General features: G+C 39.6%; 1 protein-coding gene across 2 annotated transcripts in view; it reads right to left on the bottom strand.

Annotated features, from left to right (window-relative positions):
- The window catches only part of TEK (TEK tyrosine kinase, endothelial), a 42,708-nt gene that overhangs the window by 3,608 nt on the left and 19,561 nt on the right, over positions 1–19,539 (bottom strand). The window contains exons 4-21 of one of the 2 annotated variants that reach the window (XM_014956435.1): positions 17,671–17,823; positions 15,404–15,535; positions 14,095–14,235; positions 13,273–13,401; positions 12,083–12,237; positions 11,656–11,797; positions 11,111–11,272; positions 10,142–10,276; positions 8,919–9,212; positions 7,397–7,696; positions 6,741–6,898; positions 5,286–5,496; positions 4,206–4,316; positions 3,651–3,841; positions 3,164–3,277; positions 2,230–2,300; positions 1,574–1,614; positions 392–488 (exon numbers count right to left, since the gene is read on the bottom strand). In XM_014956435.1, the coding sequence (XP_014811921.1) occupies positions 392–488; positions 1,574–1,614; positions 2,230–2,300; positions 3,164–3,277; positions 3,651–3,841; positions 4,206–4,316; positions 5,286–5,496; positions 6,741–6,898; positions 7,397–7,696; positions 8,919–9,212; positions 10,142–10,276; positions 11,111–11,272; positions 11,656–11,797; positions 12,083–12,237; positions 13,273–13,401; positions 14,095–14,235; positions 15,404–15,535; positions 17,671–17,823 (2,737 nt within the window). The remainder of the gene's footprint in view (positions 1–391; positions 489–1,573; positions 1,615–2,229; positions 2,301–3,163; positions 3,278–3,650; positions 3,842–4,205; positions 4,317–5,285; positions 5,497–6,740; positions 6,899–7,396; positions 7,697–8,918; positions 9,213–10,141; positions 10,277–11,110; positions 11,273–11,655; positions 11,798–12,082; positions 12,238–13,272; positions 13,402–14,094; positions 14,236–15,403; positions 15,536–17,670; positions 17,824–19,539) is intronic. The other variant, XM_014956436.1, reaches the window with a different exon arrangement.

Below are 19,539 nucleotides of genomic sequence, written 5' to 3'. Positions count from 1 at the left end.
TTTCAAAGGAAAATGGATTTATACATAGCTAGACTTACATTTTCCACAGCTGATTGCTGTCTGAAAATAATTTTCTTTTCTCTGGAATAATCAAAGAACTCTCTTTGAACTAAAGCTCAGCCATATTTTTTTAAAGAACAGGGTATCTGGCAGAATCAGAGAGCCTGGGAAATAGTTCATGGCAAATAACAGCGTATACTGGGTACTAAAGGACTTAACTAATTATTTCCAAAGTGTACCCTTTTCAAAATGTTTTTGTTCTGTTTTATTTTTTTAGACATAGTTCTTGTGTTTACCTGAAAGAAATCTATGTTTTATTAGTTTCTTGTAGACATCATGTATTTCCTATAGCAGATGTTACTCCATTTTGTTTGCTAAGGCATTTACTTACACTTCATCATCACAGTTGAGAGGCTTTTCCAGTCTGTACCCTTGAGGCAGTTTTTCGTAGAGTTCTGCACAAGTCATTCCACAATACGGTGTTCCACCTAAAACAAGAGTTTAACTATTGTCGTGAACACACGGTGCTTTAGTAAAAGAAACTGTACTTTCATGAAGAAGAATGACTGACTCAGTAACAGGTAAATCAGTCCAACATTAAGGAATATTTTGAGGCTACAGTTGTTAATGTTTCCATACTGCTTAATGCACAGTATTGAAGAGAAAAATAAAAGTGAGTATAAACTTTTATCATCGTGGGCCTGGCCTGAATTCCTCTACAAATCTAAGGGCCTGCACCTGACTGAATTTGAACTGGTTCTGTAATACTCCTGTTGGCAATAGGGAAGTCATTCCCTCATTAGCATGGTATTAATAAGATCCAGTATGGGCTTACGAAGGTATCACTGTCAAGATGGCTTTGCCCCTTTTTGCAGATGTTTGTGTTGCTTCCCATCCATAATTAGCGCAAAGCCATGGAGTAAGGAAGGCTGGGAACAAGGTAGAAAGCAAAAGTTGGTGTTTAGTCCAGAACCACACTGTGCACCTCGGTCAGTGTGCACCTCTAGGCCAGCAGACCTCGGTGGACACTCTGAGGCAGGTCACAAGGGCTATGTCACACATCCACTTTGGATGGTTTGTGGCTGTATCACATACGTCATCACCAGAGGTGCAGAAACGAGCTCTAAATTTTATTTGGACATTAACATTCAAAAATTTTCCTTCGAGAATAGCTGGAGTAGGACATGTTTGTCTCCTTCCTCCTCCCCACCTCCTCCCCAAGTCATTAAAATATAAGTCTTGATCTAAAAATCAGGAAGGCTGTGGAACAAGCCACCCATCAAACTCAAAACACATTGTATTGGGCATGTAAATCACGTGATATGCTGGATTTCATATTTAGATATGGCCTAGGTTTTAATAGTGCCATGAAACAATGGTCATTATGTTTTTCTCATTTAGAAAGGTACCTGAATTGAGAATGTGAGAATTAAATTTCCAAGCATGCTGAAGCTAAATAGAATTTAGTAGAATGAACCAGAAAAAAATTGAAGTATGTTGCAAACAAATGCATTTTTAACAGACTGCTGGCTCAGATTGGTTTATTTGTGCAGTACAATATTCAGGTACTTACCTAGACTAACAATTTCCCATAACAGGACACCATATGACCATCTGCAACAGAGAGAGATTATGGAATACAACCACAATGCAACAAAACTTCACCTTTTAAGTTTGCTAACTCAGATAACACAGAGAAGTGCAATTCCTTCTCTTTATTATTATTTTTATAAAAATAGGGTTTGTAGAATCAGAAAGCAGGATGAGATCTTTAGCAAAATTAATTCATTGTGAGTCAATCACCCACAGTCCTTCAGTAGACTGTGAACTCTCAGCAAACAGTGTTATTATGGAATTGCTTTGCCAACTATCACTTCCAGTTTCCTGAAATACTGGTTTCCTATATCCAGTTTCCTAAAACACTGAATTTCTCTGGGTCTCCCAGGGATTCATCAGGTTTCTGATTTCAAATGAGAAATATAGCTAAAGTAGTGGCCCAAATTCAATTAGCTGTCCAGTTGTGAACACAGAACTTTTTCAGACCCTGATGACGAAATAAAAGTACCTTTTTTTTTGTTGTGGGTTTTATTTTTGCTTCTGTTGCTCACTCGTGCTGGCACAGCTACTGAGTGTTTTGAGTTAAGAGTGGATGTCTTACCCTGGCTGTCAAACTTCCCTTGATATTGAAAAATATTTCTTTATTAAAAGACCACTTGAAAACATACTTACACATCACTGTTTGTGGTGTAAACACTGTAATTCAAAGATTCAATTGCCATCCATCGCACTGGCAGCCGTCCCTGGAAATTAATTCCATGAAAATTTGTTTGGCGGTGGTCAGAAGAGCAATACAGCAATTTATACCCCAACAATTGTTCTGTGTGTCACCTTAATGAAAACTGACTTTATACAAGTAAGCTTTATCAAGTCAATAAACTTATTTCTTTAAGTTGTGCAATTACTTCCCAAAGAGACAGTTCACATTAAAGCTAATAGAAAATTTATCCAACCAGCATCAAGAGGAAATGGAAATAATTCCTGAGTGATGTCTTATGATGCCTCTAACAAATACTGTTCCCTTTACCACCCAGTGTTATTCCTGGTCTGTGATTACATGGTGCTTATTACGCATCTTCCTTTTTGAGATCTTCCAAAGCATTAGCTCTGGACAGCTGATGTTTCAGCTCATTGGTCCTGAAATACCTCTGGTTACCATCTTGCTAATTTTGGCCTTGTTCAATAGAATTAGACCAGCTTGACTCAGCTAGACAATTTCTGGTACAAAAATACTGTTTTCACAGCTGGGAAGACCCACCCACATGCACATATCCTCTTCATATATCAAGTACATATTACATGGGTTTTTATAACACATTCTTACTAAATTTCATAACTGGCTGCAAAATTGGTTATTCTACTGCCATCCACATTAATATAAATAATTTTTAATTAAATTGTATATTATAACATGGTATAGAATTGATTTACAAGTAATGCATGTATATTAATAAATACAATATAAATATACTTGTCAATCTATAACATTTAAATAATCAGTGTGTACTACCCATGAGTTTGCATTTTTGTTCAGGTGAAAACACAAAGAAACAAGAAAACAAAAAAAAAAGGAAACCAGACTATATCAGTTTCTTTTGATCCTTACCATAGTCTTCTTAACGTAAACTTCTTGACCTCTTGATAAGCCAAAGTCAGCTATTTTTGCAACATAATTTTCTCCAACCAAGATGTTTCTTGCTGCCAAATCTCGATGAATAAACTAAAATTAAAAAAAAAAAAATCACCACAGTATTTATGACCTTTACATGTGTTTAGTGCTAAATTGAAAATTGCAAACATTCAGGATAAAAAGAAAACACAAAACAAATGGCTTGCTATGTCACAACCAGAAACATTTTAAAATTTATCTGAAGATGAAAGCAGTTAGCTACTGTCATTTGCCAGTTTTAATGCCTCTTCCTTGATTCCCCATGATGCAGTATTTGATAGGGCTAAGTGAACACAACAAAGTAAATCTCAGCCAGTGGGTGATACAGGAGCTAAAATTAAAACCTTGTTTTGATTTCATTAGGAGGCGTAGTCCCTGAAAAATAAAATATTGTGCTTCAGTGGATAGGGAGTTGAAGACTGACCTGTTTCTGGCTCAAGTAGTCCATCCCTCTAGCAACGTCGGCTGCAAAGTGCAGAAGCTGCTGCGAGGAAAGGGTAGATGCTGTACTGTTGGCAATAGCAAATGCTGGGTCTGTCTCTAGCACTCTGCTTTTCCGGAGGAAGTCCAGTAAATTTCCGTGGGGGGCATATTCGATAGCAAGATAAAGATATCCTAATGGAACATCAGATGGTGAGCATATCACAAAGTGAAAGGTGGTCAGTAATAGTATCTGGGCACTTAACACTGCTTTGAGTGAAAAATAAATAAACATAAAGCATAAAAAGAATAAACATAAAACAGACTTGAAGGGAAATATCAAGGAGCATAATTTCCAGGTGTAGAGGATAATTTAGAGCTATTCATGAACATCATTTCTGAAGGATTAATGTGGGCTTGTGGGTCTAAAACCAAGTTTATTTGACTTTTTAACAAATGTTGCAGAAAGACCTGCATATGAGCTAGTATTTCTATGAGCTATACTGTGCTTTGTTCTTTTTTTTTAAATTCATTTTTAAAGCATATGTATTCATCTTACCCCGATGTTCACATGCTCCCAGAAGATTTATTATGTTGGGGTGATGACCAAGTTTACAAAGAACTTCAAGTTCTCCAGCAAAGTCCCTGTGATCATCTTTTGAGGCATACTCTGAAAATCAAATAAGCACACATTTATGTTTTCCTTCAAACTGAATTTATGACTGTATTCTTGTTAATTATGAAGACTCTGGGCTGCCTGGGACACTACTGCTCCAGCCTCAATAAAAGAGAAAAACTCTAAGATACATTTGTATTTACTGAAAAAAGTAAGACTTCTCAATCGAAGAAGAAAAAAAAGAGAACTTAATGTCTGTAGCAGCCACCTGCAGCGAAAGAATCTTAATATACCATGTTGCTTCCCTTATTGAGAATGTAAAATGTCACAGCAGACCATATGACAACTAGCTGCCTAAAAATCCTTCCGGGTGAGTGCTGTTGATTATTTCTACCTGCATGCAGACTTTTGACTTTTTAAAATTGTTGTCATCCTTAAGGGTATCTCCCAATTTGCCTAGATAATGATGTAGTGAATTTTGAGAAAATACGTGCATTCTTGCAGTATTGCATTTCTCTCTGGAAGGTGGCAGTGATACCCAATGAGAACAAATGTGTGTGTACAAGTATATGTATATATATATATATATATATATATATATATATATATATGGATGCATGGATACAGTTGTCTCTCAATGGCTAATGTAAAGCAAGAGGAGTAAATGCTGTGCCCCAGGGCTAGCTCTGTGCTTCTCACTCTACTAAAGGTATCTTTTAATGGCTCTCACTTTGCAGGTGAACTCACACATGAAGTTCATGCTGACTGATGTATTGAAAAATACATAACAGTTAATTATATTAACAACTAGAGAGAAATATAAACCAACTTGACCTTGCAGAAATACAGTCTTTGCCAGGGTACAAATCTTTTCCTACTGACAGCTGATACACTTTTACTAGCAACTGTGAATATTTATTTAAGCTTTAGGAGAGAACTACTAAGCATTTCTTACAACAGAGAAACACTTGGAAGAAACAACTAAGGAAAGTCTTTAGTCTCAGAGTCTCTGATCTTTACTACCTTTCATCCTTTTAATCGCAGCATCCATGCGTAAGCCATCTTTCTTAATGCGTGCTTTCAGGACTTGCCCAAAGTTACCTTCCCCAATCACATCTTGAAATTTTATGTCATTCCACTCAAGAACTGGATAAATAGTGGGATCTGGGCTGTTTTTGGCTTTCTTGCTCAGCGTGAGAGTACCTGAGTTAAACTGTACAGCTGGCTCTTCCCTCTGTAACAAAGTTAAGCAAATGACATTAACTGTGATTTCTACTTTACTGAGCAATGCTCTGATTACACTCCCCACATAAATGTGTGCTCACACACGTACACACACACACAGAGCCTGATCCACCTCTTGCTTACACCGGAGAGAATACAGTAGACAATTACACCTACTTTAGACACTAACTGCATCAAGCACTTCTGCCCAGATCCACAAAATTAATCAGGCTCCTAATTTATGCATAAATACCTTTGTAGACTTAAGCCTCCTGAGCACTTTTATAATCATCTTGAAGATGAAGGACCTGGGCAAAAATCATTTGGTAAAACTGATCTCAAAAAGAGTTTTAAGTCTCAGGTTTGAGATTTATCTCACATTAAGGTTGACTATATCCTGTACTGATCAGGCTCAGTAGGGAGACTGATGAAAAAAGAAGCAAGGAAACAGAAGAGAGAGGAAATGGTCTTCCTCCATACTTGAGGAGACACGTCTCTACTTCAGTTACTCTTTGTCACCAAATAATTCTGTGGGAGAAGTTTCAGGACAAGGACCAGAAGCTATTCTGTGTGGCTTGGGACTGATCATCTTTTTGGATGAGCCTCCTATCCTTCTGTTTATGAAACAACTTATGCAGATCCATATGGAGGAGCTTTTTGTCCCTCTCCATTCTGCTTCAGAAGTACCCCTCTGAGGTGAGAGAACAGCACCAGAAAGATAAAAAGACTACAGCAGGAAACAAATATATACATGTATGTACGTATAGGTGAGATATATCTATGAGATATTGCAACCTTCAGCAATTTCCTCACTGCCAGAACTATAATGTTTCTGTTGACTGATCCATGGCATGCTGTGCCCAGGTTGAAAAGCCATGAGGGAGCTGTTGCTGATGCTCAAAAGCAACGTTAAAAAATACTGTAGTTTTCAAAATCAGGCACAATTTCATAGAGGGAAAACAGGCCATTATATCTGGCCTAGTACTTGTCATACACAGGTGGGACAAGGCAGAAAAGGGAGAAGGATCAAAGGTGTGCATCTTTTTTCAAGTCAGGTTGTCTACCTCATACCCTATAACCGTGATTGCTTTGGCTCTGGGGTCACCAGCAGAGAAGCTTTACAACAACCGTACTAATTGCACACATGAAGAGAAGACAACATTTGGGAAAGCCAAGGAAAAGGAGTTGGAAAAAACAGGAAAGTATGGGGCCAAAATTAATAACCACACTGACACAGGAAATCTGGAAACCCACCACCACATTTTGGAAAGCCTGAGCCATTCGGCGCTGGAAGTTGGCTCGCTTTAACTGCAGCATGATGAGAAAGGCCAGGAGAATTGTTACACAGGTCATCCCTGCAGAGCCAAGGATAGCAATAAGCAGCATTTTGCCTCCTTTTGATTCATATGGAGCTGTTGAGGAAGCACATAAAGAGTTCACTGTTATTTCCAGATAATTCTGAAAAAGCCACGAACAATGTATAGCTAAATACTCCTGTCTTGTAAACTGTATCAAGACAGAAAGATACATCCCTTTGTTTTCCAGAAATGCCACAGACATTAAATCCTCTGATTTTCAAATGTCTGAGCACCTGCAGGTCCCACTGAATTCAGGCACAGCAGAGCTGAGGTCACATTCAGTGATCTAGTAGTCCTATTATATGGAGGTCATTTAATTTATGAACTGTTGGGCACTTTCTAGTGAATACAGACAAATATTGCATGTTGTGACTTCACCAACACCACGCAGTGAACTGGGGATCACATTTTGGTGATGCTGTGTTATGTGCCAAAATTAAGAACAAAAGAAAGTCAATATTAAAAAAAAATTAATAATACGACTTTGCCTTAGCTAACTATTTCTATCACCGGACTTGGTTTGTGCAACACCAGCATGCTGGAATAACCAACCTTTAGTTTCTGGAAGAGTCTTCAGTTCAAATGATGTGTTTGGGTTGCTCAAACCAATGTTATTCTGAGCATTAATCTGAACCTGGTACACAGTGTTTGGCTCAAGGCCCTTGAGATGGTATTGAGTAATGCTGGTGTTCTTTATGATAATATCGATGTGGTTGTACTCAGCCTTGCCATAAATTTTGTAGCTGATGATGATGGAGGAGATGGAGTGACCCTCGGCAGTTGTCCAAGAGATGACTGAGGATGTGTCTGTGGTGTTAGAAAACCTGATGTTGTATGGCGCTGGAGGGATTCCTGAGAACAAACACAAACATGTGCAAAGTGTTGGAGTCTACATCCACCACTTTCTCCTTCCCACACAGGAGCACAGCAAAAGCACCACTTTCCTTGGTGTTTTTGCTGTGCTAAACAGAAGCAGAACTTTGTTGATGAGCTATGGTAACTGAATGCTATAGTTCTATGAACTTAATGTGTTGTCACCCGTAATTGCAGTACTCCATACTTCCAGCAGAGGTTGGAGTGGCATTCAGTAAACTCCTGTCCTTGGATGAAGATAAAAATTCCCTGAGTTGTAGGCAAATTAATGCACAAAGGGTTAATTTCCTTCTGTGCTTAATCACCATCCCCATGTGATTCCCAGGTCCCATATTTTCACTGCTCCAGGGAGCAATTCCCTATCAGGATACAGGCTGTTAGAAAGAAGGGAAATCGATACCAGCATTTCTACAAATTTCATCAGAAAACCACCAGCAGGGGGGAGTGCTAGACTTGTGGACAAACCCATGACTACTAAGCCAAGTATCTTCTCCTGGAAAACAGTACTAGTCTTATGCTTTTCTTAGTGCAGTTTGGCATCAAAGCTCCGGAAACTGGAGTGTCCCATTTCAGCCATGATATTTCTGTTAATGCATGCAGGAGGAAGAAGCCCACCTTTTCAGTACATGGTATGGGCAGCAGCACCCATCAGACATTCAGATGGACATCCGTTCAGATGTTACTTCATTCAGATGGGGTGTTTGTTGTGGTATTATGAAAGGAACTACTCACACTCAGGCAATTCAAGAGTGGTCATAGGTCTTTGTTGTAGCACACCTAACTACTCCTTGCTCACAGGGATTTTATCTTGCTTTGTATCTTTTCTTCCTTCTTTAACTGCTGACTATTTGTGTATTGACATAGCTGAATTGCAGGGTCTGAATGTTTTTTTGGAGTAGGGAACTCTGTGTATTCATCATTATGGGGAGGAAACGCTGCATGTGTCAGAAGCATAGGATTTGGATTACCAAGCATTTACTTTGTTTTTCCCATTTTTTAAAACTCATTATTAGTTCCTGATAATTTCCAGCTTCAGAATTTCTTTGGACACTGAGCTATATCTTCATAATACAACCAGAAGTGATCATCAGGAACTGAGCATTACCAGAATAAAGGATTACATTTAATGTAGTCATTAAGTGACAGTCAGTCTCATTACTGGAGGAAAAGGAAGAATTAAACAAAACGATGAGCCACTTACTGTCACTGAAAGTCCATGCATACAGATAGTTGCTCCATTCTCCTTGGGACCTGGTGTTCACCCGTACCCTGCACATGTATTGCTGTCTAGGCTCAAGATCTTTAATGATCAGGGTGGACATATTTCCTGGCACTTGAGTAATAACACTGCTCTCATCACCATTATCATTCACACTCTTCCTTTCCACTTCAACACGAATGTCATCCTCTGTCTTCAGTGTTAAAGGATGCCATGACAAATTCAGTGATGTCATACTTTTTGGAAAGAGAGCGAGACCTTCTGGTGGAGGAAGACCTTGGAAAAGCCACAGTGAGACAAGGAACAAGATTTCAAGTCTGGTATGCAAGCTAAAATAGGGTACCAGCTATTCCCAACCACTTGCTCTAGCTTGGAGTGGCAATAGGTAATTCTCCCTGCCACCTCACCCAATTTGGCAGAAATTACACCTAAGAGGTGTTGATAGTCCCAAAGTATCTTATTAACAGCTGTGGTGTCAACAAAAAGGTCTCTTCACTGAGCTGGTGTTGCAGATGCACTTTTTAGACTTGAGAAGCCAGATCTTTTGCTCTTGTGTTAGATAGTTCCTGGTGCAATCCCCATTTATTTTGTATGTCTGTATTCAGTTGGGGCTGTATCCTCAGTGGACTAAAAGCTTTTCTGCTTGTTCAGATATCTTCACTTTTAAAGTAAACTGATCTAATAATAGGAGGAAGGACTGATCTAGAACTGGGAGGAAGGACTGGAATGCAAAAGATAAGGTAAGATCTTTAGATAAGATATTTAGATATATCTATTTCTATAGATATCTTCAGGTAAGATATTTGTCTCACTAGAGGGCACAATAGACATGAAGGAAGATTGTAGATGCTCCAGGACATCTCCATACCACTCACTATTTTTGAAAAACTGCTATTTACAACAGTGATTTCTATTTCCAACTCTTCTGCACAGCCAGCCAAAATAAGTAAATTTTCCTTTCCCAGATCCCCCATCTCTAAATCAGGGAAAATAATAGCTCTGCCTTTTTCTGATTTTCTTTACCTCTGATTTTTTTTACTTCCTTCTTTTTTTCTTTGCCTGAGATTATTTTGAAAGACTCTACATAGTCTTCATATCCAGCCCTCTTTCCTCAAATGAAAGTGCTCTGGCAGACATCAGGGAACAGACCACAAAGAAAAACAGCTGAAACAGCCCTTTTGTGAAAACTCAAGACAATGACTTACCAAGCGCAGCTGTTGTGAATCTAGCCTGTGGTCCAGGATGGCCTTCCCCACCTTCCCCTTGCCGACTCAGCTGAACACAAAACAGATACTCTGTTTTTGGTTCCAGGTTGTCCAGTCTTTTGGTCGTGCCTTTTACTGACAATGAAAGGAGAAAGTAAAGCCACAGTCCATGCTGAAAAATCTTAAGGAAGAAAAGGTTTGGAAAATATTCCTGCACCACTAACCGTAGAAGGTAAGATACCCAGGATGTTCTTTTGTTCCTGATTTACCAAGACAAACTGTTTAGAAATATAAAATTCTTATTTTTAAGTTGAGCTTCAACCCAGCCAAAAGGATATTTTCATCTACGCTTCCCTCAGGACAGAACATGACTGGTTGCTTAGGCAACGTGCATTGCGTATGCAGATCCTGGGTTATCTTGAATTAGCTACAAGAGTTGTTTGTTACTTTCTAAAGTTCCTATGATGTTTCTTATAATATTTTAGGCCTTGCATAAAATGTTAAAACAGAACTGGAGGAGGTCATCTAACTCACAAGCAGGTTTGATTTTACCCTTACCATTCCTGATAAGTATTTGGATAAGATATTTGTCTCACTAGAGAGAGCAATAGATGTGAAGGAAGATTGCAGGTGCTACATCTCCATACTGCTCACTACTTTTGAAAACCTGCTATTTACATGGGAGTTTTCAACAGCTGGGCCCAACACTCAGTACTGTTTATCTTAAGGAAGGAGAGGGTAACCCCTTGGTTACTGAAAACTGAATATAAGCTTTTGACTACTGCTGGTGTACCGCATCCATATTAACATTATACATCCTGATATGCAAAAAGTCATGCATCCATTCATACAAGATTTAAGTTTTACGTGTTGTAGACTATCTTGAGTTTAGTGAAGAGCAGACCCCACATTATATTTCAGGATGCAGCTGAAGTTTGTGTTTAAGGGAATTAAAGAACGTGCTCTTACCTTCCACAGACATCCAGGACTGATAATGTTTTGCTGGCTTGTATAGGAGTTTTGTTGACACAACAGGTCCATCTCCAAGATGTAAGTCAGCATTGATATCAATTATGAGAAAATTATGTCCACTGTCTGTCAGCCTTGGAGCATACTGTGGCACAGGAGGAACTGAGCAAGAACACAAGAATTAAACCAGACTTTTAAGTCCCTATATCAGTAAAACTCTAGTGTCTTCCTAGATCTGTAGGAAAATCCAAGATGTTCTTCAAAACTCTTATGAAGTCGACAGAAGTTTACACCCTTAAGCTGACAGTTTAGATGTTTCAAAGAAACCCTTGGATTTTCTTCTAATCCTCACCATCACACTTATTTTTTTTCAATACACATAATTAGTATGTTGCGTATAAAGGGTTTCTGTTTGTATTCTGACCATAGATATTTATCCAGATGTTGACCTGCAGTGCAGAGAACAGATAGCTCTCCCATGTTAGAGTATAAAGCTGCCCTTAAAGCAGAGAGACAAAGACATTTGAAGAGATTAATGCTTTTACCTTTGACTGTAACTTGAAATGCTTTCTCTGCCATTCCTGCTACTGTCTGCACACTGCAGACCCAGGTTCCTGTATCACGGGGCTGGATTCGATTAATTGTGAACATGGCTTCAGAGCGATTGCTGGTAACAATCAGGGCAGGCTGGAACGACAGAACATGTACAGGGCCCCAAAAATGTTGTCATTTAGGAATATTCCCATAACACTTCCTCATAATTTAGAAACTCATCTAGAGTTTAGTGATTTCAATAGAAATGGTCTACAATGGTAAGTTCCATGGTTTCGTATGTGGTTCAGTTCATGAGTTCATGAAGTATCTCAGAATATTAAATGTCACATTATGCTTGAAAAATATAGTGTGCAATAACTGCAGATAAAGTCAATATTAACATCCGAAATAACAGGAAGCAGTTCATCAGCAGCCTACCCTTAGGACAGTTCCATCTTGCTTCAAAAGTTTAAATTCTTCAGATTTAGGAAGTGGCATCCCAGTTGCTATACAAAAGGGCTTGAACTCGACACCAGAATTGAGTTCTACGGGATCTAGTAAGTTTTCTATCTGAGGTGAAAGATCTGCTGAACCTATAGAAGATACAGAAAATTTTAATGTCAGCCTTCAAGGAGAACTTTAAAAAGGCAGCACCAAAAGAGGTTGAGGTGTGCGATGAGCACAGGCGTCTAGTTCTCCCTCCACCCTCATGTGGGCATACACAAGGATCACGCTTACCAGAGTCAGCACGGTTACATCATGTGAGAAGGACAAGTCCTCTGTCCGTTCTTCTCTCTCTTCCCTCCCCTCCTTTCCACCACTCACCTCCCCTCTCTCTCTGGCTGACATTCTAGGCATAGACAGTCTAGCTATGGCAAAATCATGTACACATTTTGTACTGTATGTACAGTATCTACTGGCTCTCCATTTTTTCTGTTTATAAGAGCAGTTAGGTCACAACAGTGTAGTTTGACTGGTTGGATCACGGTCTTCTTTCTCTGTTTGTTTTTGCACTAAAAAGCTTTTAGAAGTTAACAGTGGGTTTTTCACTGTATTTATCAAGCAGAAATAATAGATACTGAGTGCATCTTATCAAATATTGTATGTGATCTTGCCTGAATCCAGAGAGATTCTGAATGAGATATATTCAGCTTTGCAAGCTTAACTCTGTCTCAGAGAGACTGTTTTAAACTCTGGGCTTGTCTTGGTGTCTGTCATAGATTTCAGATCATGAGGTGCATAGCATAGGAGTGTATGCCGATGAATAAGAGGTAGATAAAGTATCATGAGCCTATCCAAAAGCTGATCATGCAAGTAGGATGTGTATCTTCTGTCAGTAACTGATATTAAGGTCAGTGTCAAATCCTATGGAGTGAGGTTTGCAAATCTATCTCAATGAAAAAAAAAAATCAGATGAAATGGTAGCGTGCCAGCCTGCTAAATGCAGAATATGGGGCAGAAGCAGAAAAACACTGCATTGCAACCAAGATTCACAGAAGTGCCTGGGTCCCTGGGATGTAATTGAGAGAGCAAGGATACCCGCCTGGAGTGGAAATGCTGTACCAGCATGAAGACCTGTTTCAGTTACACTGGGAAAAGCCATTTACTACCGTGTTACCTTGCTTTACCTTCTTTTTCACATTGCAGACCATGCCATCCCAGGGAGCAGATGCAGCCCTTAAATCTGTCACATGTCCCTCCATTGTGACAATTACATTTGAGTTTGCAATCCGACCCATAAAAACCAGGTTTGCACTCTGAAAGGACATGTTTCCAGTTAGTGTAGAGGTACTAGAATATGTCTTCCATTAGTTTTCAATCTCATGCATCAATTCTCCAGGAGGGTTTAGTTCCCTCAGTGAGCATTAGTTTGAAACTATATGTGCTAGCACTAAGTCATCAACAGAGCATCCTGAGAACACACCAGCATCAACAAATTAGAGCACATTTGCATCCATGCTTGTCATTTTTAGACTAGACGCCAATGTGGAAGTTTCTACTGCTTTTTTTCACTTGCACTGTGGCAGTGTCACTACTGAACAAGATGGCACATATTCATAAAGGAAGATGTGCTTTCTGTCACAGAGAGACTGTAGTTTAACTGAAATGAACGAGGGTGATTATGCTCAGTATTGCTCAGCAATGGATATATGTTTGGCACTGAACTGCTCAGTTTGTCTTATAGAAATACAGCAGGACTGTAGCTGTTGGAGGATTTTAATGCCTCAGTAGAACATAAATTCATTTCACAGCATAATTTGAATAGTTTTTAACTTTATTGTGTCATTCTTCTGAGAATCTAACATGGTCTTCTGAGATGGGTAAATATTATTATCCCTCTTTTTCAGAATGTAAAAAAATCCCGTATCTTACTCTGCTCTTTCCATCCCCTTTTATATTTCCTATGTGCAGCACATCAAGGACGCTTCACCGTTCTTCATATCCTTTACCTTTATCACATTCCAGTCCCATCCATCCTGTGGCACAAGAGCAACCGTATGGATCTGGTAGACAGAACATATAGTTTCTGCAGCCATAGTTTTCTTTACAGGTCTCTTCACATGTTTTGCCAAATGTATTGGCTCCACAAGCTGTTGAAGGGAGAGAGGAAAAGAATAGCCCAACAGCAGTAAGTCCTCAAAAGAGGCAATGCTTCTAATGATGCAGCTTTAGACAACCGAAAACATGAATTAAAAAAAAAAAATAATAGCATTTTTACTATTCAGATACCAGATATATTAACATCCATAATGTCAGCCACAGTTGCACTAATGGGTAAGTTCAGGCAGCAGAAACAAACATAACTTTGTCCCATGTGAGGACCCATCAGCAAAGCACCCATAGCTTTGGATATGTGGGGACAGAGCTTCAGCAAGAAACCGTGTTTATAAGCCTTTTTAATATAAAATGGACAAACAGTCCCATGAAAATTCTTCTTTAGAGGTCAGTGCATATGCAACTTCCAAGCTCAAGGTTTTGCTTTTCTGATATGATCAGTGTTACAGAGTGATTCAGATGTCAACTATTCCAATAGCTTAACTCCAGTATTTGCAGTATTGCAATTCAGTCAAAATATTAGGACACATATTTAGCATTGGACTCAAAACCAGCTTGGAGAGATCAGATTAATCCTATAATTATTTCAGAATCCGAACTAATTGTCACAGACACAGATACACACAAACAGATGTATACTATTGGTCTGTCCCTACAGAGACAAATCATCCTGTGAGTGTGTTAGCAGCTTGCTCAGAAGTAGCCAAGGAACCTGTAACACATGGCTTCGTTTCCCCGTGCCAGTGTATCCTTAAGACCACGTTTTGAAATGCATTTAACAGTCTGTCAGTAGCTTCAAGCATACTGAATTTCAGGATAATCATAAAACAGCCCAGGTTGGAAGGGACCTCTAAGGATCATTTGGTCCAGCCTCTCATGGGAAGGAGAGCCTGGTTGAGATTGTCTAGCACACTGTCCCAGTGTGTATTGATCAAGAAGAGTTGGAAACATTCACCTTCCCTGGCAACATAATCTCTAATATGGGAGAAGAGAGGGCACAGTTAAATCACAACTACAAGAACAGCCTCACTAATTTAGGGTTCGTCTCGGCCAACACTGTCCTGTCTTCAGCACCAGCAGTTAATGCTATAGTTATAAAGAGCAAAATGAGGCTACTCCATTTGATGCTTCCCTCAATAATCTGCCAAGTTTTGCTACTGTGAATAAATTAATAAGAAATCCATGAAAATAATATTTGCCTACCTTTCTCACATGTTTTTCCCATAAAACCTGGAGGACAGATGCATTCCCCAGTATCTTCATGACAAATGCCGTTGTTTGTGCAGGAAGGGCAGTGGGAGCTACAGGAAGGGCCCCATTTCTGAGCTTCACATCCTTTTATGCAAAAATATAATGACATATTTGTGGTCTTCTTATTCAGTAACTGATCAAGTAGTAAAATTCTTTTCCATTAAGACAAACGGTACCATGCATAAAAATATGATCTATATGGACTCCCCCAAAGCCCCAGATGACTGACCTAATATAAGGAATACTTTTTTCACAGTGGAATTGCCTCTATTTCTGGAGCAGAACTGCTGCATAGCATGCAGTAATGCTATGTAACATCTTTATGGAAGGAACTAAAAACATCTTCGATTTTTTTAACTAGAGAGAGATTTTTTTAGTTTGGAAGTTGACAAAGGTGTTATATTTAAGATTTCTATCCTTGTAGCAGGGATCTGAGACCTACAAAAGGTCCAGGCTTCACCTGGAGATGGCTGTACTAGTGGTAAGCCATGACCAAGCTTGGCATCACTGGCACTGTGCCAGCACTTGGCAACTCATGCTTTATTTCTGTAACAGTATTTTTTCTTGAAAGTTCGTTAGACTGGGTTCACATCTGTTGTATCTTTACTGTCTTCACTGGGTCTTTATAGGGATAAATCACCTCCTGACCTGTTTCTGTAATAAATGGACTAAGAGCAATCAGTTGTTTCAATGCTTGTCATCATTTTCTTTCCCACTTTATGACTTGAAAAGATACTACTACCATTATCCTGCCAGTGTGAGTTTTGATACTAATTTCATAGAAGCAGAGCTCAAGCTCCAAAGAAGTATGTATGACTTCATCATGAAAATGTTGAATCTATCCCTACAGGATGCAACATTCTCTGGGCTGCTTTTGAAATCAGGGGAAGCTGAGAGGACTTAATAATTTTCAGTATTTGATTTATAACAAAGTTTCTTACATCACAGAAACTGACCTTTATGACTTTTTATAGTGTAAAGCTGAGACTGAGAAGACAATAAACTGGAAAGTCCTAAGGCAGGCTCACTAAAATGGAATAATCCAGACTTGGGTCAGCTTGGGTTGTTTAATGAATCAACATAGCAGTTGGAGCTCTATCTCCTCCTTCTCTGGCAAAAGAAAAGCTTGGCTAAAAATCATCAGTCTGTGCCTCTAATACTAATTCAAAGAAGGACAGGACATGTGTTTAAGCAGTGACATGTAATCATCCATTCTCTTTTTCGTTAGTGTGCTCCCCTACCACTCTCCCAGACTATGCCCCAGGAGTTTTCCCAATAGGCAGGATGGGCAAGACAAAGACATCCTATTTCAAGGCAGGAGGCAGAATATATGGATAGGTCTTCTGCTGTACAGCTTGGGCACTAGACTGGAGAACAGATCTTGGACCATTTTATTTATGAAGCTATTATCACCCTACAAATCCACATTTCGGGCATTATATTGATTCATTTGTGACACCTGGAAGCATCCTGTGGATATTAGCAACTAAAATATGTTTTACGATCAGAAACATTTTCTCCATAATGTAAGATATTTGAATAGCTATTTGTTTTTACATACGGGCTTATTTGTTTTTACATACGGGCTTTATATTTCTATCCAAGTTAATAGAATACAATTTTCTTTATATCTGATGAAAATTGACATAGCAGCATGAACTACAAGACACATATAATACTTAATGGAAAATATCCACCTCCATTGTAACTGATCCTGTCATCCACTGGGAGGTGAACTTTAGGAGCTAATTAAAGCTGGGGGGGGGAGTAATTTGTGAAATTACTATAATGTATACTAAAGATGAGAAATCTTAGGATAAATGGGTATATTGGATATACTCCACCATAGAGAACAGAGACATTTGAAAAATTCTATTTTGTGCCGAGATCCACGTTTCACATTTATGGGAGACCCAGTGCCACCTTCTTCTTTAGTGCTTACTTGATGTTTGAAAAGCTGAGATGCGAGGAAAAGAGCTAGATGTCCTGGCAATAGCTAAGATAAATTGAACTTAAATCTGAGTATTTTTCTCTCTCAGCTGCTTAAATCAGTATCAGCTTGTAGCAAAGATCCTTGGGAAAAAATTTCTTCTGACATAATGTGATGGCAGTTTATGCCAAGAAAGATTTTGGCCCTTATTTGGGCACAGTAGAAATTTAATTTCAGATTCATTACAACTTTAAACAATCAATCATCAGCACACATTAATGGAACTTACGTCTCACAATAAGCCTTGTGTAAGCAGAAGTAAAGAGGTTTCCTCCTATATATCGGGCAGAGTAAACCCCTGCATCCTGTGGTTGAACTTGAGGATAGGAGACCTCCAACTCTCCTGGTACTTCATGCCTGGGCACAGAGTGGATGAAGGAACCTGGGGAAGGAGCACAGAGTTACAACAGAGAGAAGCCATTCATCCTCTACAGACAGAAGAGAGTTTGCTTTCGTTACTGAGGAAGAACAGCTGGGATGAACTAAGGGGCAGAATCTATTTATTAGTTACACATTTGCTGACAGCTCTTTAGCTATACTACTTTCTGATACCTGGACAGCTGCAAGAAAAAGGAAACTAGATCTTGAGGAGATTTAGTAGATGAATGGGACAAACAACTTTGAGTTCAGTGTTGCTTTATAGGAATGTTGTTATGATTCTAGTGGTTAAAAGTGTTCATTGTGTTCCTTGGCCTTTCTTGGAGTGAGGGGTGACCATCTATCTGTAAGGAGCCTAGTGTGGCTGGAAGCAAATGCCAGCCAGGTCCTATTTAATCTGAGTAGCACAAAGATTTACTTAGCAGACCAAAGCAGGAAGAACACAGCACAGCTTTATCTTTTCGTCCCAGACTTAACATGTTTCTGTGTCTTCTGTTTTTTTCACCAAGGGAGCTTATCTATGTTATTCTAGGTTTGCTGTAGTTGTTCATACATGGTTGCTAGGTAGGGCAATAGCATTCGGTCTTCTCCCATCCCTCTGGATCACCATGTAACAACATCTGAACACTGGTTGCTGTAAAAGAGAAGTGGCACCCAGGGAACTTCAGGACCCCTGAATCCTTCCACCCCCAGCCTGTCAGAGCAAGGCTGCTGCCAGCCAGCTGTTACCAAAACATACATGCACATCCTCACCACACGCTGTACTGACAAAGGCAGCCACCAACAGACCCACACAGCAGAACTACACCTTCACAGGTACTGCATGTGCACACAGGACCTACATACACCCAGACAGCCCGATCCTATTCTTGCTTGCCAGCTAGCCAGGCTTGCTAGCAGATCTCATACACTCACACTCCCCAAAATGGGTCTTAGCTGGCCTAGACCTACACTCCCTCTCATAGCTGGCTCTCAGACCTCTTATCCTACTCGCTGGTTAGTCTGGCTTAAAGTTTGCTAGTGTGGCACATGCACACACACACGGGTGTGCAAAAGGCTCCCTGCTGTAACTGGCCTTAGACAATTCTTATGGTTGCTGACCCCAGAGAAGCCCCTTTCACCCTTGGCATGTGTTTCCAGCTACTAGGAGTCAAACCTGTTGTGCCTTCTAGTCTAGCCTGAAGGTCACTAGCAGATATGTGTACCAGGTAGGGACCACACTCATGTTGAAGAATAATTAAGAACAGAGTTTAATAAGATCAGACCAACACTAGTGCAGAGCTTGGCCAGACCAGAGTCGCTTTTTGGCTGCTTCCCACCCCATTTTCCCCATGCTTGCTCCTTTCCCATTTACTTTGAACCATCCCTTTTCTGTGTTTGGTTCTTTCTCTAAATATCCCATTATTTCACAAGTCCTCACTGTCCCCCTCGATCATGCCATAGTAAGTTTGCTCTTTCCCCCTGAGACCTATCATAATCCTGTTCCCCTCTTCTTATACCTATAAGGCTCTGGCTGAAATTCTCAGGGCTTTGTGTTATTTCCTCAGAAGCTGGAGAGCTCTGCCCTTTCATGTTTTCTGTCATCTGCTGCTCCTTAGGGCTTGTGTGTCTGTTTATTTATTACTTCTCTTGTTTCTTGTCTCAGTCTTCTATGCTGAATGACCATTAACCAGATGATACTCCCACAAATCAAGTGCTGTTACTTCTACATCCCCTTACA

The sequence above is a fragment of the Calidris pugnax genome, unplaced genomic scaffold, assembly GCF_001431845.1.
Source record: "Calidris pugnax isolate Ruff unplaced genomic scaffold, ASM143184v1 scaffold262, whole genome shotgun sequence".
Lineage (NCBI taxonomy): Eukaryota > Metazoa > Chordata > Aves > Charadriiformes > Scolopacidae > Calidris > Calidris pugnax.
This window is presented reverse-complemented; position numbering and strand designations above follow the sequence as displayed.